Source organism: Varroa jacobsoni, unplaced genomic scaffold (assembly GCF_002532875.2).
Source record: "Varroa jacobsoni isolate VJ856 unplaced genomic scaffold, vjacob_1.0 scaffold_1406, whole genome shotgun sequence".
In the NCBI taxonomy this organism is placed as follows: Eukaryota; Metazoa; Arthropoda; class Arachnida; order Mesostigmata; family Varroidae; genus Varroa; species Varroa jacobsoni.
The window spans coordinates 172,515-196,097 of NW_019214308.1; the positions used below are offsets into that span (position 1 = coordinate 172,515).

Genomic DNA, 23,583 nt, shown 5'->3' on the forward strand with positions numbered 1-23,583 from the left:
AATTAGAGGAGCACAAGTTTATCGCCGGTATAGTTTCACACCGTGAACAGGTGTGGCCGTTGGTTGCATGGTCGCGTCATTATCTCGAACATAAAATAGGAACCTTGGAAAAATGTATTCTTAGTCGTTTCCAAACATTACTTGGACCTATAACTCTGAAGAATATAGGAAGTTATGTGCTCACCAGTCTAAACGTGGTCAAACTATGAGTGCGAAACATCACGAATGTCAGCAAAGTTCAGTTGAATAGGCTGACAGTATAAATTCTCGAATATTGAATAATCCACTCATGTCATCAGGTCGGCAGAAGTGGGTCTAATATTGAGCTGTACTAAGACAGGGTGCTTTTCACTTAGCTGACTTAATAATATTAGATTATGTAAAAGGCTAGACTTGTTTTAGGTTTCTCGAAATGGATTCTCAGAATGGTTGCCCGCTTTCTTATGCAGCGTTATTCCCTGACGCTGTAGAGCTCTTTATCCTAAACAAAACATTGATCACGAGAAAAATGGTCTACACTTCAAACCATCCAATTCTGGAGCATGATATGGCTTAATTTATATTTCTGGATGAAAAATCACTCAAGCATCAGCTAAAGCCTTTGCCTATATTTGATCAAAGTTAATTGGCAAATAACGAGATAACATGAGGTATAATGTATCGAAACAATTATTATTATTACCTACCTAAAAAAAAAGAGAGTATTTTCTTTAAACAAATTCTCATCGGTAATATTGCACGTAAATTCGAAACCTTTATTTACCTTTTCGTTTTGATAGTTCATCGGAATATGCAATTCTTATGATAACTCGTTCATAGATCTGTTTACATAGAAGGACCGTGCGAAATTGCCACGAGCTAGTGAACAAAGTTTTTTGTATAGTATTTCTTGCTACCGAAATACAAACGATATTTAATGATTTATATGAATTAATGCCAATTGCATTAATAGAGTAAATCGTACTGGGGTTTACGGATCACTCTCGCCTTTGGCGTCTTAGCTGACTAAATACAATTTTTTCGCGAATCTATTTCATCATATTTTCACATAACATTGAAACATAAGAAAAACGGCGGTATAGAATAATTTCAAAAGTAGATTGTTATAGTTATAATATAAAATCCGTACAGGTTTGGAAATGAAGCGTATTATGATATTATTGATATGACTGCTACAGATGCTTCTACGTGTTACTACAGAAAGGCTGTAAGACAAAGGACAGCCCTTTTGAGTGTATTGAAGAAATTGAGAATTATTAGTCCTTTTAGGATGAATTGGATTTTAAATTAAGACTTGCGTACTAGTCACATTTCGTTTCATTTCCTCGAATTAGAAAACTAGATATTACGTTATTGCAGAGTATTTATTTTTTACCAGCTAAAAATTAAAATGTACTTAACAGAACGACAAGTTGTACATTCTGCATGTGCGCGCTGCACGGGGTATATGTTGTAATCCTGATAATCCAAGCTCTAATCAACGGAACCACACAGCTGGCCAAGTTATGTGTGTCCTGTAAAGGCTAAGTACTGTGGCTAAGGCCACAATAATCAAAAGCACGTGGTCAAACAGAACTCACGCTATTAAAAAGGTTTATCAGTATGTATATAGACTAAACTGTGAGAAGTTAGTGTAGTACCCCATCGTGATTACTTGTGTTAGTTGTATGAAGAAGCCATTTTTACTACTGAAATCAAAATGACTGCTGTCGCCCGGGTTGATCAACCGAAAACCCGCAAAGGATCGAAAATTTTGAAAGCAAGAGAACCGCAGGTTATTGAGAACCCCAAGAAGACATCATTTGTCAAGGGAAATAATATTAACCAGCGAACAACTCAAATCCTTAAAGATATTTATGCTCTGAAGAAAAGCGAATCCGTATTTTACCAGCAGAGAAATGACATCAAGCCGTTCGAGGATCCATCACCGCTTGAGAAGTTGATGGGTAAAAAAGATACGTCTTTATTCGCCTTCGGTAGCCACAACAAAAAAAGGCCACAAAATATCGTGCTTGGACGCACCTTCGACAGAATGATCATCGATCAGTTTGAATTTGGTGTGGAAAATTTCAAATCATTGCAGGAGTTTAAAGTTCCCAAGATCGGAGTTATGCTGAAACCTATTCTTGTGTTTTCTGGTGAATCTTGGCAGCACAGCAACGAGATGAAACGATTGAAGAATTTCTTTATTGACTTCTTCAAGGGCGAACCCCGCGACTACATCGCGGTGACTGGACTCGAACACGTAATCTCGTTCACTATACTGGATACTATCTCGATTCTATTAAGAAGCTATAAGGTGAGGAAAACCTTTCGATTAATTTATGCTAAATTCTGCACACATTTTTTTACAACATAGAATATCTTCGATAATATTTAAATCCCATTTAGTATTCCATTTTATAAGCAGAATTTACGTTCTCTCTCTCTCTCTCTCTCTATATATATATATATATATATATAATGAAACGTTTCATGCACGTTACTTTACAGGTGCAGTTGAAGAAGAGTGGACAGAAGTCACCGCGAGTCGAAATTGAAGAAATCGGCCCTCGAATGGACTTAAAGATTCGCCGAAATAAAATAGCATCCGACGACCTCTTTAAACAGGTCGGTATTCACGTGCTATTCGCAAACTTGTTAGGATTACGGTGTACAGGGCGTTCTGAAAATTATCCAGCGCTAAAAATGGAACAAGCAAAAAATTTCTACGATTTACCTTTAACAACCTAAAATTCTCAGCATGATGTTGGTGGGTTGATGGAGTTTTCGCCTTTAACGGGAAAGCGTTGCCATTTTGTGTCGATATGTACTGCACATATTTACAAAAAAAAAAAAGAAATAAAGGACCATATTGCATAAAAGGTCATTTTTAAAACTGTTCGATATTAGTTATTTACACATTGGATTGGATAGTTTTCTGAACACCCTGTCTCTTTGAACCTGACCGAATTTTGGTTTGCTATCTGAAAACAAATATGGCAATAATGGCGTACGGATCAAGCTAGCGTTTATCTATCTATACCAAATGCATAGTGTAGAAGCAACAGTTCTGCATTTATTCAAAAAACGTGGATACTTTCGAACTTCTAGCCGAATTGATCAGTTAAGCTGTTTTCACTTAAGTTCAAATGACTTACGACTGCACGATCAATATATCCACTTTTAGGCTTTGCGGAGACCACGAGAACTGAAGGTAAAAAGAAAGAAAAATATGGAGCAGAACGACCTGGGGACATCGTTGGGAAGGGTCCATATGGAGAGGCAAGACTTCCAGAAGCTACAGACACGTAAAATGAAAGGGCTTAAAAGCAAAAAGGGCCAAGCAGTAACTGATAATGCGGTCGGTATCGCCGAAGAGAAAATGGATGCTGAAGAATCTTAAGGAATCGATACTGTAGGTGGGCTTTAAGCTAGAGATCTTGCTAGATTATGGCCAATCCGTGCATTATAATTATACAATTATATAATTACATGCCATATAAATAAATTTCAAACTTTACATTGACACCAAGGTTTTTTTTGCTTATATTATAGCGAAAAGATATATTTTCTAACTAAAAATTAGACAGCTTTTGAAAGCCTTAACTTCTCAGCACGAGGGCACCCTAATCGGTTTATTTATCTCAACGGTTCCAACTTCTTACCAACGTATCGCTTTATGAATCCATATCGGGTTCAGGGCTATGAGATTGACAAGCTGGCAGAATTCAAAGATTTTTTTGCCATCTTCTATTTGCTGCAATATACCGAAGCGATCGGTGGTAGCATTCAATACGTATCCTTCTTCATGAAAAAAATCAAAAAGCTTTTTAATTTTTTCTCCGAGCAATTTTTTGGTTCTCGATAGAATAGTTTAACTTGTATTTAGTTTGGGCTGCATAATTTTTTGGAATTTTCAGAATAAATTTTTTGTAAAATTTAGTGATCTAAGTGTAAGCAGTTAACTCGTGAGGATCCTTCGGTTTTAATAATACGCAATATTGTGCAAAGTCACGTAAAGTGCACCACGGACACGTTAGTGTTGTATTATTTTTCAAAGGATACTTGTCACGGAACTGATGAAGGTTAACGCCCTAAGAAAACTATGACGGTTAATATATCGTTTGGCAGGCGGTTGCATCAGTTAGCAAAAATTGACACAAAATTCATGAAACACATAGGTACACGAATTTTTTCTAAGTTCTAGCAAACGCAACTACAGCTTCTACTACAGCAGCAATATTTAAAGGATAGACGAACGCTAGAAGAATACGTTATGTAACAGGGAGAGAATATTTCTAGCTAATAATGAAAAACGGTCATTATTAACTAGTAATATTTTTCATGGAGAGCTCTGAATCAACACTAAAATGCGAAGATCGATGCATCGAGATGTTAAGCTAAGTATTCCTCATGTATGTTAGGAAAATTGCTGTTGCATAATGTATACGTAGTACAGGTCTATCTATCAACAGATTTATATGAATTTTATGTTTGCCTTTTATGTCCCACTTTTTCCTAAAAATAGGTAGTTTAGAATGGTAACGCTGTCTTAGCGAACACATCACTATATGTAATTATGTTATTGTGATTTAAATCTCAGAAATAAAAAGGCATAAGGAGGAACTGACTCTTCTGTCAAACCCTGGTCTCACTTTAAATATACATCTGTGAAATAGCGAGAGCGACATTACTAATATTATTATTATTGTCGTTGTTGGTATTATTATTATTAATAAATACTTTATCTGAGACTCCTCTAGGTTTTATTACTAGAAAATTTCAATTCAGTCTTCATTATTATTTCGTCTTCTTTATTAGACTTGGTTTTTTCGAATTGTCTTAGCTTGTTATATAGGTCAGTGCCCCTACGACAAGTGTATAGTGATTAAGAAAATTGAATAATGACATCCTAGATAGACAATAGTTTGTTAAAATTATTTTCTAGCATATCCGTATTCTGCCTTGGTGCTTGTTCTTTTTTGTAGTCTTACGCCAAATTTACGCCTAAGATCTCATAAAAATTTCACTGAGGCGCTTAATAAATATTGGAGACGTCGGTTAGTAAACTATCAGATTAAACGCATAACTTCTGTAACGTATTTTTTCATATGCTAATGCCTAGACAGCCGTTATCTTCAGCCTCCTTTTTTGGCAAAATCCATTTTTTTTAAATGCTGTCATCAAATGGAAATACATTACGGGGCTTTTTTGCAACAACTATTCAGAATCGAACTATTGATCAGGTGCGCTAACACCCAACTTGGCATGATCGATCTTAACGCCTATAATAGTTTTACAAATGGTTTCTCATAGACGGTTCGAATCTTACCGCAGTAAATATCCCGTGCCCCTCAGGTCAAACACAAAGGAACTACACCATTTTTTAGGTATGAGCTAGTGAATTTTATTGAGGTTGCTGTAGAATTTTTATATTGGCGCAATCGTCCGATCGATATGGATCTTCTCATCAGCGAACAACCACAGAATCAAAAGTGCTTTCTTTATTTTCTCTGACTCATATTTGCGCTACCTTTTGATAGAACACTGTCTTCTTTATTGTCTGAACGCCTTATTTTTGCTCTGCTTTTTTATTTTATCGTAAACTGCCTTAGCTTTCCGTCTAGTATTTTTGCGTGCTGCGTATAATAGGTACCTGTTTCGTTTTTTGTGTTATTCTCAATCTCATTATGTTGAATGTTTACAAAGTCTTTCTTCACATCTTCTCATCATAATCACACGTATGCATTTACGCGGACTTAGACACCAGCCACATCATATTAATCATGTAAGAGGTGATGGATTGTTATATGGCTTATATAGGATAATGCTTGTTTATGGACTACAGTTGCTGTGTCGATTTGGAATATTCTTATCTCTCAATGCAAAGCTTATTGTGATGTGTGCAGTATTCGTTACGTCTCTTTCCAGCCCCGGGTTTGAGGCTGACGGCTGAGACGAACGTTGGAGACTTATCAGTCAATATGCTTACTACTCCACCAAAACGCTTGCTTGTAGATTAGAACACCTTACAAATTGCTAGGACACATTTAGTGCCTGCACACATCACCACATCACGGCCGATTATTTCATTTTCATTATTTCTTTGCGTCGATACAATTGATTTCTGTTAAGTAATCAAGGTAATCACTTGTACGAATGCGGTTATATTACTGACGCCAGTATTCGGCTAACCATCAACTAAATAAAATGACACAATTTTGCAAAGTCTGTTCCTCAAAATTTTAACTCTTTTTTCTATCACATTTTGTTTTATTCAGATTGATGAGTTTATATGCTTCATTATTAGTATCATCATAATATAATTTAAATTACTATTCAATCTTATGTTTATTTCTACTATGACCATAATCCGGGCGGCATCACACCATTATGATAATGTGTACATGTATAATGATTAACTCTTAATCGTCACCATCCTCTTTCGTCGTCTTTTTCACATCTCATTTTGCTTTTTATCATTATTATTATGCCTCTTGCTTGACATATCGTTCGTCTAGCAATTATTTGTTTCAGGTCTTATCTTGGTTAGAACTGAGGATAGCTGTATACAGGTTGATTTTTTTGTTTAGATAGTTTTTTGGTGTTTTTGTTTTCTTTTTCAGCCCCCAACCGCCGCTTGCTGGCGTCCCCCGTGGCACGTCGTAAGCTGGTACGTATGAATTTTGCGCCCGTTTACATCACTCCCTCACAGCGAGCTGTACGCGCAAGGGCAGCACGTAACATCACATACGTTTCACGGAAGAACGATAAGCGAAGCTAAGCATGAGTGGGATGTTATGACGTCGGTCGTGTTCGTTATTAACTTTCGTACGAATCTCTGGCTCATTCATGTTCCGGTGGTATATAAAGGTTGGATTGCAGTTAATAATATTGTTGCTTTTGACTGTCGCTATTATGACATCCTTTCGGCGCCATTTTCATTCATCGTCATCATTCATCACTTCTCCGATGGTGCTCTTCCTTTTCATGTTTTTTCTTTTACCTCATTCAATCATTCCTCATTGACAGTTACTCTTCTGACAATGACAATGAACATAGGAACGACGGTGGCGACTGCTTAAGCACGCTCACCACGGATACGACGCGCGAGCTGGATATCTTTCGGCATGATGGTTACACGTTTGGCGTGGATAGCGCATAAGTTGGTATCCTCAAACAAACCAACGAGATAGGCCTCCGAAGCCTCCTGAAGAGCACCAATGGCAGCGGACTGGAAACGTAGATCGGTCTTGAAATCCTGCGCAATTTCACGAACCAGACGCTGGAACGGCAGCTTACGGATCAGCAGCTCAGTCGATTTTTGATAACGACGAATTTCTCGAAGGGCGACAGTACCTAAAAACGAAAAAAAATTAACGAAAGCGAATTGATGAGAACGCATGCATATAAGTTCATGGTGTCCTTATAACATGAATGTTTTTGGAGCTATATATACAGCTATATATTTAGAGGCGCAAAGAAGTTTAGTACTTGAATGGAAGACAAAAATAGGTGTAACTAAAAAGCGGCGCTTCAGTCTATGATAGTTATCCAAGTGCTTACAGACCAGAAGCGGAAGTCATGCTAGTAATAGATACCAATTAAAGTATACGTCGAAATAAAACTTCGTCAAGTTGTCGTGCTGACTAGTACAGAGTTATGTTCATGTCTACCATCACTTATGCTTTGTCTCTATTTTTAAGTCAAGCGCGCTTGCCTGTAGAATCAAGCAATTTTTAAAACATTTTTTCGACAAAAAGTTAATTATTCCTATAAAATCCAACCTATGGTCTATACGATTTGGCTAAAGTTTGGACTTCAGATGCTAAATGAGAGCTTTAGAGTGACTGTATGATCTATTGTAGAGGATTTCATATCTCCTTCGATTCGAAATTCAGTTGTTCAGTGTCGCATTGTCCTCAACAAGTTCTGTTCCTAAAATAACTACTTTCTCAATGAGAGTTGAATTGTTAAGTAGTTCTTTACTAGGCCATGGCCAAAGGAACTGTGGCGGCCGGAACGTCCAATCATGTATTTCTATTCAAAAAACTTCCACCAGAGCGGACGATGAAACAAGAACAGTTATTTACGAGTATAGCAGAACAGCTGTTATTGCAGGTTGTTTATGTCATATAGCATAAAAGCTATTATTACAGGTTGCTTATGTCATATAGCATCCGCTATGGGTTTTCGATTTAGATAGTTCCAGAGTGCAACGACCCCTCCAACTAAATGCGTACTGCGAAATAACGGCACCCAGTACGCTACGATATTGTCTACGATTTGAAGGAGCACGTATATGATGCGAACAGCGGTCGGAGCTACAATAACCAAAACAAAACATTCACAATGGCGCGGCGATAGATGCAACAAAATTGGGAGAAAAACGAAGATGATGTTGGGAAAGGTGAAAACTACCAGGCTGATTTACAGTTAGCTACGAACTAAACGCAGCGGCAGATTCTTTCGCACGGGATGACTCGTGTAGTTCGAATCATAAAACTCTTCTAACGCTACCATTCCCATAGCCAGCCGCTAAGGCTCGAAATCAAAAGACGAGACAAACTCCCGTTGGCTCCGCTAACACCGTCAATGTCGGTCAGCGGCGTAGCAGTCGCATCATGTCTTGTGTCAGCAAACAGTATATACGTATGTAGTTACATATGTATGAGGAACCAGCTAACACGTTGCGAGGTTGCTACAATTCTCGTTGTGTTCGTACTCACCTGGCCGATATCTGTGGGGCTTCTTCACTCCCCCCGTAGACGGCGCCGACTTTCGAGCAGCCTTGGTGGCCAGCTGCTTACGAGGCGCCTTGCCTCCAGTTGATTTACGCGCGGTCTGCTTCGTACGGGCCATTGGAACGAGTTGTTGTGGTCGTAGTGATACGAGTAGTTAGGAACAACGCTTGCTTCGGGTTTTCGCTGCAAATCACAAATCACAGTGCGAACACACACGCACAAAACACAAGGTGACTATCAATTGACGAATATATTGAAAATGACGAACCGCACTTGCACTTAGCAGATTAATTAACGACGTTGTTTACTAACTTTTTAGACAGTATAGCAACCTTTGCTTGATTATTTCTCCTCTTTGAACAATTACTCGATATCTGATTGCTCTGAGTCTTCTACAAGACAAAATGTCAGATAGGGCTCTTAGCTTAAATGGAGCGGACGCTTTTTGCTAGCAGGCGTTACCGGCTAGGAATAGTTGCCAACGAACAACCTACTCCAATCTTCCACCGATCGCGTTGCTATTTCGCTAGCAGAGACAAAGCTGCTAGTTCTCTCTGATCCGAACGGCCAACTCTCTTTAAGGGTGAAATAAGTCTTCCAACACGCAAACATAGAATCCGAATTGCAACCACTAACGCTGCCGCGGCTGTTATTATTGTCACTGCTGATGCTGCTGCTGCTGTTATCATCTGGTTCCCTAAGCCGGACGCGGCGCGGGCACCGCAGCTGCCGACATCTTGGATGCAGATTCACTCCGGCTCTCCCGCTCCGAAATCGTCTTATGGCTCCCTCATCAGCGTACTACTACACTGACTCGCATAATTAATCCGCAGGCACCTTGACACACAGACCACTGTAATAGCCATAACATAGATACAACGTCGTAGCGCGGTGGACCGTAGCAGCTCAGATAACTATACACACACGCACGCACGCACGCAGAATAAGACCAAGACCAGCGGCCAACACAGACATCATCGGTCCAGTTCCCGCGTACTTTACATACACGTACGATACGACTGTGCCAAGTTGCCCCGTCGCGAAACAAGAGACTACAGCCGTTTTGAGTCTGCAGCTCAGTCGAGGCTTTGGCCCTGTGGAGTGGCCAATACCGATCATATCCGTCGAAATTCGGTGAAGGCCTTGGCCGTTGCCGTTGGCCGCTATACTTAATCTGTTTGGGTTTGGCTGTCCACAAGAGCCAACCATTCGCGAGGGCCGTTCCATTGCACACAACAACAACAACTGTAGAATCAGTATTGGCACGATCGATGGTGCAGGTGGAAAAGACGTAGCAGCTGCAGCCATTTACAGGAGTTGTGGGTCAGCAAGCTGTCGCCGCCGTCATCACGATCAAGACCATCACCAGCAGCAGGAGCATCAGCAATACGGACAATTAACTGAATGGGGCCAACAAACAGCTAGCTAGACGGCGGTAGTGTAGAAACAAGCAGTAGCAGCGTTAGCCTTTAGGGGTCGCATTTGTTGGTAGCGATTTTTCGAGAAACACGCACATTTTTCACCGATATTCGCACGTGTAAACGTGCATCGCACCGACAGAAGCGTTTTGCCGTAAAATACTCCACGTATTTCTCCATATTTTGACAGATTCCGAGGCAAAATCCTGAGAGCCTTACCTTTCAGCCGCACACCAACTCTCTTCGTTGGGCAATGAAGCGCTGCGCGCGCATAGGCGAGAAGGGGCGCCATCACGAGCCGCCGCTGAGGACGAACTCCCGCTGCTGTCAGCTAACAGTTAACGGTAGCGCGGGCTTTTCAAACAGTTAATCGACACTTGCTCCCGCATTGGCTGAGTAGCGACTTGAAATTGAATCGGACTTGTACATTTGTACTATAGAAAACTATAGCAAAGAACACACTACAAAAATTATAGTATACAAATTTCGTTTCACGAGACCCTTAGCATTTGTCAGTGAACTCCGCTTTAGGATATATTGTCGAGTGATTTTAGAACAAATGTTTTCTGCCAGCCGCTGTTTCATTCAAATCAATGAACTCGTACAAGCAAAAAAATGGTTTTTCTTAGATGAGCTGGTTTACTAAATACGCACCTGGTAATTTTAACAGTGCTGCACCAGTGTCTTCCAGTGCACAGTAATCTTCTATCGTTTTGCTATGGACACACACATACACGCACACTAACGTTCATAATACACACAGATCAACAGAGACGATGCATACGTCCACGAGACGATATGCATTTATGCCTAGAGAATCTTAGAATTCCTCCTTTCTGCGAGCAGTCCCTATCGTTGTCTCGTGCTAATAGGAGTAGTGGTTATGACCGTCGCACTGGCAAACGTTTGTTAGTTGTGTGTAGTACATGAACTCACTAACCGCGTGTCCTCTTCCACATAAACTTGTTGTATGTTTTCATTATCATTGGTCGCTCGGCTACGACGATTTTGTATTAGCAGCGACGGCAACAGCGGTAGCAGCAGCAGCAGCAGCGGCCGCCGCCGCTGTGGTGTTTTCTTTGGCGTCAGCGTCGTCGAAGATGCATGCAGGCAGACGGTCCTCAACGCGAGATTTAAACGGGCCCGCTATACCGAATAGCTGAAGGTGGCATGCGTTCATCTGATGCTTGTAAGGAGCTCTTAGCGAGCTTGCCCGATCCCGCGGCACGTAGTAGAGTGCCTGGTCAAAAGAATTGTGAGGTGCGGTGAAGTGAGAGTGCGGTAGCTGAGTGCACGCTGAGGACTGCTGTGTGTAGTCAGCGAAGGTGTAGTGCGTGGTAAAAGGATTTACTATGGAGTGTCTTTGCCGGATATAGGGTAAGTGGCCGCGTGGAAAGATAGGGAATAAACCTTTTGCGACTATTACTAGGTCTGCTAAACAAGCGGCTGTTTGTTCTAGCTGTTCCGCGCACCCCGCTTACTCTGCCGACTCTGTCCATACATAGAGAGTGGATGGACGAAGTCCGCTTGAAAAATGACCGAGCCTGTGCTTCTACGATCCACATGCTCATCTTTGGCCCGTCTATGGCTGTTTTTTTTACATGAAAGGACATTAAAATTGTCTGGTTAGAGACTGAGTGCTTCGTCTTTACGACAAATCATTCGTGGCAGCAACCTACGGTGCACGCGGTACAAACAAAGCACGTCGCCTGCGGCGCGAGATCCAGCTACGTGGTGTGTGCGTGAGCTGGATGCGTGCAGTGATAGTGAAGTGCGCTTCTGTGTGATTGAAGGTCGAAACAGGTTAGCCAAAATGTTTCTTCGAACCTGTATGGGATGGCCGAAATCTTGCTGTAAAATAATAAAAGCACGCAAAAAAAGCAGATGCTATTATTTCAAGGCCCTGCAGGTTTCCGGCTGACAGAATTTTTAGGAGCCTCTATGAATCTCTGAACGGGGTCACGGTATCATTGACCGTCGACCCGCCCCTTACTATAGTGAGAGGCCGTATCTGTGAAAATGATCGAAACATCATGGTGTACTCGCATAACCATTAATAAGTTACTGAATTGACACTTACTATCGTCTAGAAGTCCTAGAAAAAATGATCAGGTCAAAATGTGTGCCATTACTTTTACCACCGCCTGGCTATAAATTGCTGGTGGTCCTATCGTTGGGCATCGTCCGTGGAGTGCTGGTTTGAGACTCGGGCTAAAAAAATGCACTAACAGCCATCCTCAGAATTTGATATTTTCGGTAGCGTCTATTATTACTTACTTTCATACACGATAACGTTTATTTTATTATATTTAAATGCGTCGCATACTACTAGTCTGACACTGAAGGCCATGGCCTTCAAAACTGAAGCTATAATCGGTGCTGTTCGCAAATAATTGTTTAGCTTTACTTGGAATACGAGCCTGTCCGGATACGAATCTAATAATTTCTTTGTTTAATACTGATAGCCACATTGATGGTAAGATTGAAAATGACAGTGAGAATAAGGCTTGCTGCGGTTGGCCTATTGGAATGACTGCCTTCCTCTCATTATTCAGGAGGATGAGCGGGCTGTCTGTCTGCCTTAGTTACTTGGCTGTGATCAGTTGTGTGCTTGCCTCGTGCTAGTGGGTTTCAGCTCGTAGTGTCGGTTTGTTTGTTCTTTCCATTTGTCTGTCGCTGTCCCTATTTCCTTTATGTGCATAGTTCATGTGCTTTTTGGACCGGGAGCTGTGGTGCACAGTTTCTCTTCGAGCGTACGCTAAACAGCTGAGATCAAGTCCGCTTGAGATCTGGTCGCGCTGACCAAACTTGCTCTCTCATTGACCCGCCTAGCAGCTCTTTTTTCCTCTCATTCTTAGAAGCTAACTGCTCGTGTATCTCCTTTCTACTAGCTGCTACTGCAGCAGGTAAGACTATCTTTACGGCGATCGCCGCTGTCCTCACTGATCTGACTTCTGCCGCTGCTGCAGCCGCTGCCACCACGGCGCGATGTCTGTCTGGTCACGTAGGCCAAAGCAGGAGGGCCAGCACTGCGACCATCAGATCTCCTTGACGCGACAGGCGTCGGGTGCCGGGCGCGCGCGCGTTTACTGGCCCGTTCGGTTAGCTGTTAGTAGGTCGGCAGTCTGATTCGGTTAAGACTGCTGTAGCCGCTGTTGAATTTAGTTTCTGGTCAATTTTCGATGGCTCAAAATTGGATAGAGCGAACGGACCATGCGAGTGAATAAAAGCATACACGGCTAGCTCAGGCAGAACTTGGTTGTTGATGAATGGACGCAAGGACACACAGGCAGATAGACCAGTAAGAAATGGGCGACGACTTACAACGACAATGACGGCGTGAGCAATTTTTCTGTGCTCCTTCTTGGCAATCTTAACAAAAATACCAACAGATGCCACCAATTATATTTGCCTTTAGTATCGCCATTCGATAAGTCCAGCATTGTATACATATAAAGCACTGGCGGAAGATACGACTCATGCATACATTTAGCTGTTTGCAACGAACAATAAGAATGACGGCGAAGAACAGAAGCTTGAAAAAGTGTTTGAAAAAAGCTCGTAATTAGAAGGCAAGTGAAAACTAATATTAGTGCTGCGCTGGTGAGTTTTGTATTTAGGAATGATAAATGTGTTTCGGCGGGTTTTTTGTAAGTTGATAAATGTAACTACAAACCTTTTTCTGCCGAGTGGGAAACATTCAATTTATTGCCTGCTGAGTTGACGAAGAGCCGATAGGATTCGAGTCGTACATGGAGTTGACTGGTAAGCCAATATAACAGTTGTTGATTAAAAAAAAGTCTTTATTAATTGCATTCTGTTGATAAACTGGATACACAAATAGAAAAAAATTAGCCTACAGAGTGTTACGGTGGTACGAAGCTCGTACGCTGGTTAAGCGTCTATAGGCTGCTTCGATCTACTACACTTTATTGTGTATAATTACTATTCGTATTAAAATTCTGGTTACAACAAATAGCTAGTCGAACGGCGAATAAATTCTTCGTGCGTGCTACTGTAATAGTTGACGACAAATTATGAAGTAGTGTGTCAGTTTAGTGCTAACCACCTTCACTAAAGCATCGATTATATACCACAGTTTACTTCGTCTACGCAGCTGTGTGGGGTGCGATCTTACATTAGGTACGTGTGTTTACATACACAAAACTATTGCGGGATAGATCAAGCGCCACTGAGTGAAGCCATCAATTACTTCGGTGTCTTCTTTCTTCTACTTAGCGGCCTTTAAATGCCTCAATCATAACGATCATATCCGGACGTATAGTTTAATGCTAAACGGACATTATTATTATTATCGGGTAATTATTTTTTTAACACTCATTTTAACAGACGAAATACTTAATGAAAATCAAGTCGTCTTTTTTATCGTCCATTGCGCGCATTAGTACGTTTGACTCAAGGTAGATGTCGCACTTACTAACTAATCTCTAACAACTCATTAAGTGTTTGCGTAAGATTAGCAAAAACGGCTTACGTAGGAATATATGGGTGAAGAAGCCTTTTAGGACACCTCATTCTCATCTAGTGTACGGCCCATGGGCAATCGCGGATTACGCTCAAGTTAAATCTATGGTCGAAATTGCTTTTGATATATGTGTAGGCATGCTTGTGGTGGCGGGACGATTTGTAAATCACGACACCACTTGATATTATTTCAACCACCCTAAATGATACGCTTATGTTATGATATCACAATTCTGCCAGTTGGTTTCAAAGCTGCTGTCTTTTCTGCGGTGATCATAATGACAATGTGATTCTCTTTCAAATGGTGACATATTAGAAAGGAGGTCGATATTGGAAGATGGTTCTTCATGTTTCTCCGTGTTTCCAGAGTGTGTACAAAGGAAAAACAACTGAACAGAAAGAAGAGTACACTCGGACTAGAAGGTATCGCCGTCATCCAAATGGTTTGGCCTTGTTATTGGGTGGAAATGGATAACCGAAGAAATAGTTTGAAACTTGGTAATTACATCATATTAGCGGCATTCATTTCGAGGACGTTACTCGTACTCGTACACGCATGGTCATTATGGTGAAAAACCTTACCAGCTAATCTATAAACATAGTAACCATTTGTATTGTATTACTCTGCATAGGCTCTCTCATTTTATTAATGAAAGTAATAACCTCACGCCTCGTATTTTTTTTTGAAGACTGAAAAAATAATGTGCATTTGTTTGCTTCTCGGTAGAATAAGGAGTTTGTGTGGCAACAACTGTGGCGCATTTAATCTGATTCGTTCGAAATAATCCCAGGCTATCTTAATTATTTGGACTTATAGAGCATGTAAATACGTGTTATTCTATCATATAAGTGACGTAAGAAATGAATTAGAAAAAGCTACATCGATATTATTGATTTTGAATGAAAATTTAATCTAAATACAATTATAACGAATTTCACGAATGAGAAATGCTGGAGAAAGAAGCTGCTGGCAAGAAAATGACAAAATAGGTGACAACGATCAACGTTGTCACTAATTATTTAGCTTGGTTGTTTCTATTAGCTCATCAATGACTTTGCGAGACTGTACAATAACGTGTTTGATCGCCTGGACGTGTTGCTTAGCTTGCAATTAACTTACTGCGTTGGGTCATTCTTCAGAGATCAAGCAAAATACGAAGAAAAAAACCTGTGTAAAAGCAGCTATTCTTTCTGGTCGGCTCGCGTATAGCTATGCTATAATTGTATTTATTTAGATGATGTCCAAAGATTAAATGCTTTCCGCGCACAGAGGCAGTTATCACACTGCACAGCTGTCAAAATGGATGAGAAAAATTGCTATCTAATTAATGGCGAAGGATCAGGCGTCGATCAACATTCGACAAATAAGTATCTACTACGTTCACCACCGATATGAATGGTCGTATTTATTGCTAGGAGCCCTTGTGGACAACAAGAACAAGATTCGTAATGAATGGCGTGTGCCAGCTTCTCCGAGACCGGTTCGCGCTGACCGGTAGTCATCAGTATACTAAGGCGAAGCATTCCCGTAATCATTTTGATAGCCAAATATTTGCCAATGTGAGTCACGAAAGCACATGGTCATTTACGTAGGGATTTTGTTGCGTGTAATACTAGGCCTGAAATATTAATAAATATCTATTATTGCATAAAGCATGCGGTTAATTGAACTGTCATATTTAACTGGCTGTGGCATATTGTTTTTTTTTAATATAAAAATATACTTCGGAGCACGTAGCCTTGAGATAGGCCAGTGTTAGAGCTTGTTGAGCGTAAGCTTGTTGAAGTTCATCTTAAAATGCAATAAAACCAAAATCAATTATTTGAAAATCCCTTCGATAACATTTTTTGAGTGCAGGCATAGCTTACACACATATATACAACGCCGAAATTTGCTGTGCATTTGGCAGCAGTATTTGATTAGTTGTCACAAATATGCTAACTCAACATAAATGTAGTTATTATTATACGTGCTACTTGTTCCAATTGTGTAGGTTCATTGTTGAGCATACCTTAAAAATCGTTTTTATATTTGCCAAAAAACACCTTCATTTTTTCCTGTCCACTTGAAATGGTATTACTAGCAACCGGTTTACTATATCGGGTTAATCAGGATAAATAGCTTAAGCAACCCCTGCTTTAGAGCTTCGGTTCTATACAGAGGCCAACCAAGAAAATGGATTTGGTATACGGCCTAACAGCGCACGAATTGTGCTGGATTCGCCCGAATTGATCATAATTAGTATGCAGATATCATATAGTAAGAGAGCAAAGAATATCTTAAACTTGGCCCTACCGCGTTCACTTTCGAATGATCGGAATTCAAACGTTGGCCTACGATAAGTTTCAGAACGAGCCAATGAATGTGTGAAATTATTATAGCAATGCACTATAATAGAACTGTTTCGGATAGCCTTAAGAGAGGATTGAATTTACTCAATCGCTAGAATTGGACACAAACATTATTAAAATTAAATTATGGGGACTAATGTTTTTTATTCCAAATAAGAGATCCAGATTATCCAATAAACGAATAAAATGCATATTACGTAATGTTATGAAGAAGCAAATGGAAAAATGCTTGCGGATACGACGTCATATATAAGAGTATCCGCGTTCCCAGCTGCTGCTTGGACGCTATCACACTGCTCCGGATTTAGTCATAAGTAAAGGTAAAGAACATCTGCTATCTTATCCAACAATAATGTGTAGCTAGAGAGAGAGCGCAAGCAGAATATGTCTGGTGTAGCCGCGCGTGGCAGGCTAACATGACCACGAACGCTAATTTCCAGTACACAATCGAGAAGATGAGAGCAAATGTCGCACTGTTTACTAGGGACTTTCTAAGGACGAAGTGCCCCTTGTTTACAGCGAACGCGGGATTTAGTCGTTTCAAATCATGGTTCCCCCTGTAACAAAACGACGCATTTTCCTAACTCTGTCGAAGTTTATTCCATTGACTTCGGCTTCTCGTGCTAGGGTGTTTGGCCAATACATGAATACATGGAAATGTACGGTAAGATACTGAAGTAAGTCCGAGCTTGGTCGTAGAGACGTTTTCTCTAGATTTGAATATATGTTGTCATTTTTTGTTTGATTTCTCTTTTTTTACGGTTTGCTACGAACCCCGAAGTAGATATGTACCTTCGTCTCAAAATTACATTTGTTTATGTTTATTGATTAAGTTATTGTACCACTCGTGTCCGAGTCCCATATGAGGATGGGGTACAGTGGAAGTATGGGCACCTTTTGCATTTGTATTTCATGGTTTTATGGGGCTAACGAGGAAAAACAATTTCAGTGTTTTGCGCTAAGTATTTCAGTCCGTGTAGCTCCGAAAACTTGGTCTCAAACGAGGCGGCGCCAGACTTTGATTCAATTGAATACTCATAAACCCGGAGCTTATGATATTGCTTTCGTTTCGCTCATTAAACTCATTTGATGCAGTTATCTATTGAACTTGTTTTATATTTAAGCTTAAAACCCTAAGAGATTCTCAATATTTTCTGAAGAGAAAGATAATTAAATGTCGACAGATGTTTCAACGGCCTGCTGCATCTGAGCCGACTCGCAGCGCGCTGATGGTCCAAGCCGAAAATCTCACCGTAATCACGTAATGCGGCCAAACTCCGGAGAGTCGTCTTATGTTCGCTCGACCGTTTTTCTCAAAGTCATGCGCGAATTAAGCAATTTCAGGTCGGCTACGCTAAGATGAGTTACGCAGAGGGTTGTTCCCTACATTAAAACATTGATATAAGCGGAAATCGCCAACTGTCCTGCTATATGCAATACGGTATTCCTTACGCCTTCACTGCGCGTAAAGTAGAGAAGAGGATGTGCACGTTCATTGAAGCAATATTTCAGCTGCTACGATCTTACCCAGCACGTTTTGTATGGTTACCTATGTCGACGAGTATGTGTAACCTCACGGACTATTCACAACTGAAACCTTGCTATTAAGCGAGTACACTACATAGTAAGAACGGTCACCGCACGCGAATGCATGCGGTCGCACAATTTCTGGTCATGCACGTGGAGACTGGCCCTGACCGGGTCTTCCAATCGAAATCGCTTTAGAGTTAAGTCCTTTATTCGTTTAACGTGTGGTGTGCATTTTTACATGTATGGTATTCATTATAGCATCCTATTTCTTGTCCTTATGGATAACTTGTGTTTGTCCTCGTGTGATGTTCTTTCAACTGAGCGCCGAAACGGATTAATCGATGTGTAATGTAAGCGACTACTACTACTATGATTGCTGTTACCTATTATTGTTGTTAGACGTTGGATTTTCATCATCCACTTTAAAAGATTTTCCTTTTACCCCTGATATTCATTCTTTTCTTTAGGCATTCTCATGCTACGGAGTGCCAGGACAAAGTAGGAAAAGCAAGGGCAAGAGAGGGATAGGCAAGCGCAAGGGTCATTAATTGTAATGAATTACTACTACAGTAGTTCTACGATTGGACGGAAAGCTTAAGGTAGCCTTTGTGCATCACTGGGGCTACCATGAATCACATTGGGCTGGCAACCGTGAAATTGCAACGAGACAGTTACTCTTTCGATACGATGATACGCAGTAGCGGTGGTCTTAACTTCTCGTCCTACTACTTCCCCTTTTTTGCGTACTCCTCTGCTCAGAGTACGTTTGGCGTGCTCAGTCACGCTTGACAGTGGTTAACGTAGGGAACGTTATACAATTCCTGCTCTTCTCTATATATAGGCGTCGACAGCTATGGAAAAATAGCATTGGCTCCTCATTGAAGCTCTTTGGTACTGCTTCGCTGCGATGTCTAAGTTAAGTGATTTGAGAAGAGGAAAGTACCGAGAGCACTGCGACAAGAGGATGGTGTGACTACGGTAAAACCGATGATAGCGGCGGTAGGGCGACGAGAGCGGCGGTAGGGCGACGAGAGCGGCAGCAGAGACTCCGGCGCCGCCTAAAGGGAAACGCCTGTCTTGATCTCCAGCATTGGACACATTGAATGCATTCATTTCTGAATGCCAAAGCGGACTGTGAAGGAGTTTATGACAGCGTAAATTTGGAGGGTACATTTGGGGATAGCTATAGTGTGGGGTGGTTGTTTGCTGGAGTTTACCATGGATGCATGCAGTAACGCAGAAGCGACACGCAACATCAATCTTCTCTTGAGTCTCATTCCGCTTACCGGGTGCATTGTACATACCGTAGATAGTTAGGGATGAACAAAGCCCAATCAATTGGCCGGCTGATTCATATCGCCAGAGTTAGCTTTCCATTGCACAACTTCACAGTCAAAGAATGGGCCGATGTTGCAAATAGTACGATGTACATATTTCGGTTGGGTGCCACTACATGTGTATGTGAATACGCAAAGGTCAATCGAACGTAAGATGCTACCTGATTACGTGTTTGCTGGTGAAATATATCAACTTGCCGTCTCTGTGCACAAGTTAATAGAACAGGGTACAAAAATAGAAGTTGCTTTTGTCTTTACGGTATTTGCTTGTGTTCAATGTCTATGTGGCAATGGTTTCGGGTAGAGACACCGCCCAGATCTCTAGTTACCGCTCTTATTTTTATGGCTTTAGACACTCACCAGCTATGATGAACGCTGTCATTTGTAAATTTTTCAGCTAGCTTGCTATAGAATCATCTTTCTATTTGTTATCCACGTTCCCGTGGCGTGAGTCCTCTTCAGACCTGGTGGCCAACTGTATGACCGATGTATTTCGCGAAAAGTAATGCCCTTTGCTCGTGGTTCTGTACCCGTCTGAAAAGATGTTCATTTGCTCGTATCTATGTAGAAGCCGTAGAAAAAGGCAAACTAGCTAAAAATGTTTCCTGTCATTTCCCTCGTCGCCTTCAGGGGGCTAACAGACATCTTCTCTCATCTTGCAGTGCTTGCTATATCTCGTGTTATTCGGTTTCCGTGTGCTGGATGCCGCATGTACCTCTTGCTAGGCTGTGACAGCGTCGAGGCGCTCCAGCAGTAACGTTAGCACCATTCTCTTTTGCCTAGTACTTTTTTTTGTTTGTGACGTTTTCCAACTGGCTTGCTGTATAGGTCTCTAAAGTCATGCAGCGATTTGGTCCTTTGTTGTATTAAGATTAAGGTACATCTAAACGGGTGCAGAGGTAGCGCGGTTCCTTCCAAGAGATGCATCGCATCATAGCAGCAGTATCAACGTCATCATAGTCATCATTACCATGTTCAATACTTCTTTTTTTAGGACAAAAGGTTTGATGTAATTGCTATTACTATTCCAGCTTCTAGCTGCAAAATATATTCTTATATCTAGCACAGCTGCCCTAACGGCGAGGATGCCATGCAATGACTTCCGTCACTGATCGTAAATTTCTGCAATCGATTGCGAGCGGCTTATCACCTAAAAGCGGAAATTCGAATACGCTAAATCATCTGCTTCACGCTAGTGAAGACAACTGGCGATGGAACGAGCTGAAAACCTTTGTCATGACATCCGTTGTATGCAGATACATGCACTTAATTGTTTCATTTTTTTCGTTTCTTACCTTCTTTGCCTCCTTTCTTATCGCCTTGATCGCTCGTTGCTTTTTGGGGACAAAACTGCGTAACGGAGTACAGAAAAAACTAAGCACCGAGAAAAAATTAAATGAAGCTTGTTGGATTTACTGTGTAAGCTATAACAGACCTACGATACTGATGGTGACAGCAGATGCAGTCACATATACGGCTGTTCTAGACCTCAGCTTGCTTCAACCACTAATAGAGAACGACGCAAAGGATTCTTTTGTTTGTCTCGTATTTCGCCGACTTCCTCATCGTTTACTTCCAAGTAATTTGCTTTTGGAACCCCTAGCTCAACATTTTCGACAGCTGTACCCCTTCTTGATTTTGTTCGTTGTATCTTTCAGCCCTCGGTTTCGCGCAGCCTTTTTCTTTCTTTCCTCTGAGTTCTTCGATGCACGAAATTGTTATCAGATTGCTACCCTCTCTCGGCGTAGCGTTCTCTTTAGCTTTCATAACTTCTCTCAATCTGTCCCTCGTTTCACTCTCAGTGGCTGTCCTTTCCGTAGCCCCTACCATTGATTCGGATGGGAAAGATGCAGACAAAGCGAGTGGAGATGTGCGCAGCTACCCAAATACTCCTGCAAAAGCACTTTTTTTGTAGGACTGAATACTTTTAGCATTGTACACCCGACGAACAAGTGCGGTAAGGTATCGGAACATAGATGTCGCATTAGCATCAAAAAAGTTGCTCGATAGAAGTGGAAACATGCTTACTTGCCACTTACCTATTATGAGAAAAAATGTATTACTACATTGAGTTTCTCCGCCTTGGGTGGCCCTACATAATTAGTAGCATTAAACGTTGTCAAAAGGCGCCGGTCTTGTTAGTAAAGTAATTCATAATGTAAGTTCTGCAATGTTATTTATAGATGTTCACAGGACTTATGCAGTGTGTGAGCACGGATGGACTCTTATGTACTGTATAAAAAGAAGGTTAGTAAGTGTACGGACTAGTATAAGGGTCAGCTTAGCAACTTAGTCACATTCGCACATTATGCATCTGGTCTTTATTTTTATTTTGAGCTATGTAGTATCAGCACGAATGCGACGTATCTTCATGACGGTTACTTGAGAGTATTAAATCATAAAGTGATTTTCTTTCACCTTTGAACTGCTATAAAACACTTAACTTTCATCATCGAACTACTTCTCATCCTCACTCTGTGCGTAGCGGCATCTTTGCCGAAATCTTGTACACCATTGGCGCCGTCGACACTACCAACGTTATGACTACTACATCGAGCACCTGTCGCTTCCCTCGTAGCCTTCACCTCAACGAGTATTGTCAGTTGCCGGTGGTGTGCATTATGTACCGAAAGTAATTTGTTACGCCTTGAGTTCATGTTACCCCAAGAACATCTCTATAAGCTCTTACTTTGTGCTTTTTCCGTTGAGCCGCGGCGCTTCACTAAGTTGCGACTCCCTGATTCTCTGCTGAGTTGGTCCCTGTGTGCATCTCAAATCATTTCACGACTTTCTTGCCCTCCTCTGCTCTTTCGGTTTTTTTACCGCTGCTGTCTGCCGGTAGTACCACTGAAAATGACCTCGTCCGATACTGCTGCTTGCCAGCTTCTTGACAAATCTTAAGCTCTTAGGGTCTGGTCGGCGCGTCCCTCGGCTATACCATAACCCTCAACATAGGCAAGGAAGCCGGAAAAATGGCGTGGGAGACCGTCGATGACCTCAAGCTTAACATCTCGTTGACAAATCTTGCTCCTTGACCCGGCTCCCACCTCATTTCCAATGTCGTGTCATTGTGTCTTGTCATATTATTTCGCTTTGTCTTCTTTAGTCCCACGAGAAAGGCGGGCTGTGTCACCGACGTATTCGTTGTGTGCCTATATGATCCTGTGCTTACAAGTTCTGAGATAAACTTGCCGATTGCGCTCAACGGCGCCCCAGAAATGGTGGAGTGGACGGGGAGTTGGGTTTAGTTAACTTTGCTTTCCGATGGCCCTTCCCTTCGTCCTTCGCTGGGCGAGGCGATCGTAAGGGGGATGGCGATGGCCAGGCCGAAAACGAATTTCTCTAAGCGATCGAGTCAAAAATCCGAGGAACACGCTTTAGGAGGCTCTTCGTTGACGGCGCGTTTGAGAAAAAAACCTTCAAAAAAAACGAACGACTACATACAATGCAGTCATCACTGAGGAGGGTTTGCTTCTGCCGAAACTAGCCGCGGTGTGGGTTTGCAGTTCGGCTGGCACTTAACTGGAACATTCGATAAAAGATGAGGGCAGCAGAAATTAAATGGTTTCTTCGATTTCTTTACCTATCGACGTCGATTACTCAAAGTAACAAAGCTAAAAAAACGACTCTGGTGTGAAATCGGGTCGTTATATGGAAACCGTATCCCTCGAAAATAATGAAGGAGCTCATACATGGGAACGAACAGTGAAACAGATTTAGGGAAACACAATATAT

The 23,583-nt window shown here is 41.4% G+C and overlaps 3 protein-coding genes across 5 annotated transcripts in view; 2 read left to right on the plus strand and 1 right to left on the minus strand.

Annotated features, from left to right (window-relative positions):
- The first annotated feature begins 1,504 nt into the window (after positions 1–1,504).
- Positions 1,505–3,508, plus strand: Non3 (Ribosome production factor 2-like protein Non3). Its single transcript, XM_022849473.2, has 3 exons — positions 1,505–2,299; positions 2,494–2,610; positions 3,170–3,508. The coding sequence occupies exons 1-3, from the start codon at positions 1,700–1,702 to the stop codon at positions 3,383–3,385; spliced, it is 933 nt and encodes a 310-aa protein (XP_022705208.1). The 5' UTR covers positions 1,505–1,699; the 3' UTR covers positions 3,386–3,508.
- Positions 3,509–5,364: 1,856 nt separating this feature from the next.
- Positions 5,365–11,128, minus strand: LOC111269686 (histone H3.3A). Of its 2 annotated transcripts, none has more exons than XM_086972196.1 (3): positions 10,799–11,128; positions 8,712–8,909; positions 5,365–7,341 (listed from the first exon to the last, which is right to left on the minus strand). In XM_086972196.1, exons 2-3 carry the CDS (start codon positions 8,842–8,844, stop codon positions 7,064–7,066), a joined length of 411 nt encoding a protein of 136 aa, XP_086828322.1. In that variant the 5' UTR covers positions 8,845–8,909; positions 10,799–11,128; the 3' UTR covers positions 5,365–7,063. The 2 variants fall into 2 exon arrangements, with proteins under 2 accessions (XP_086828322.1, XP_022705209.1); XM_022849474.2 differs by lacking the exon at positions 10,799–11,128 and adding an exon at positions 10,364–10,471.
- A 215-nt stretch (positions 11,129–11,343) lies between these two features.
- LOC111269681 (low-density lipoprotein receptor-related protein) overlaps positions 11,344–23,583 on the plus strand; it is a 47,804-nt gene continuing 35,564 nt past the window's right edge. For both annotated transcript variants that reach the window (XM_022849466.2, XM_022849467.2), the window contains exon 1: positions 11,344–11,521. The gene's annotated coding sequence lies outside the window, so the exon portion shown is untranslated. The remainder of the gene's footprint in view (positions 11,522–23,583) is intronic.

What these genes read in the sequence shown, in the direction of transcription:
- Non3 (XM_022849473.2), top strand. Translation starts at nt 1,700, where the DNA reads ATGACTGCTGTCGCCCGGGTTGATCAACCGAAAACCCGCAAAGGATCG. An exon ending in TTCTATTAAGAAGCTATAAG is followed by an intron (nt 2,300 to 2,493) that starts GTGAGGAAAACC and finishes GTTACTTTACAG; the next exon opens with GTGCAGTTGAAGAAGAGTGG. An exon ending in CCGACGACCTCTTTAAACAG is followed by an intron (nt 2,611 to 3,169) that starts GTCGGTATTCAC and finishes ATCCACTTTTAG; the next exon opens with GCTTTGCGGAGACCACGAGA.
- LOC111269686 (XM_086972196.1), bottom strand. Translation starts at nt 8,844, where the DNA reads ATGGCCCGTACGAAGCAGACCGCGCGTAAATCAACTGGAGGCAAGGCG. An exon ending in GCCCCACAGATATCGGCCAG is followed by an intron (nt 7,342 to 8,711) that starts GTGAGTACGAAC and finishes TTTCGTTTTTAG; the next exon opens with GTACTGTCGCCCTTCGAGAA.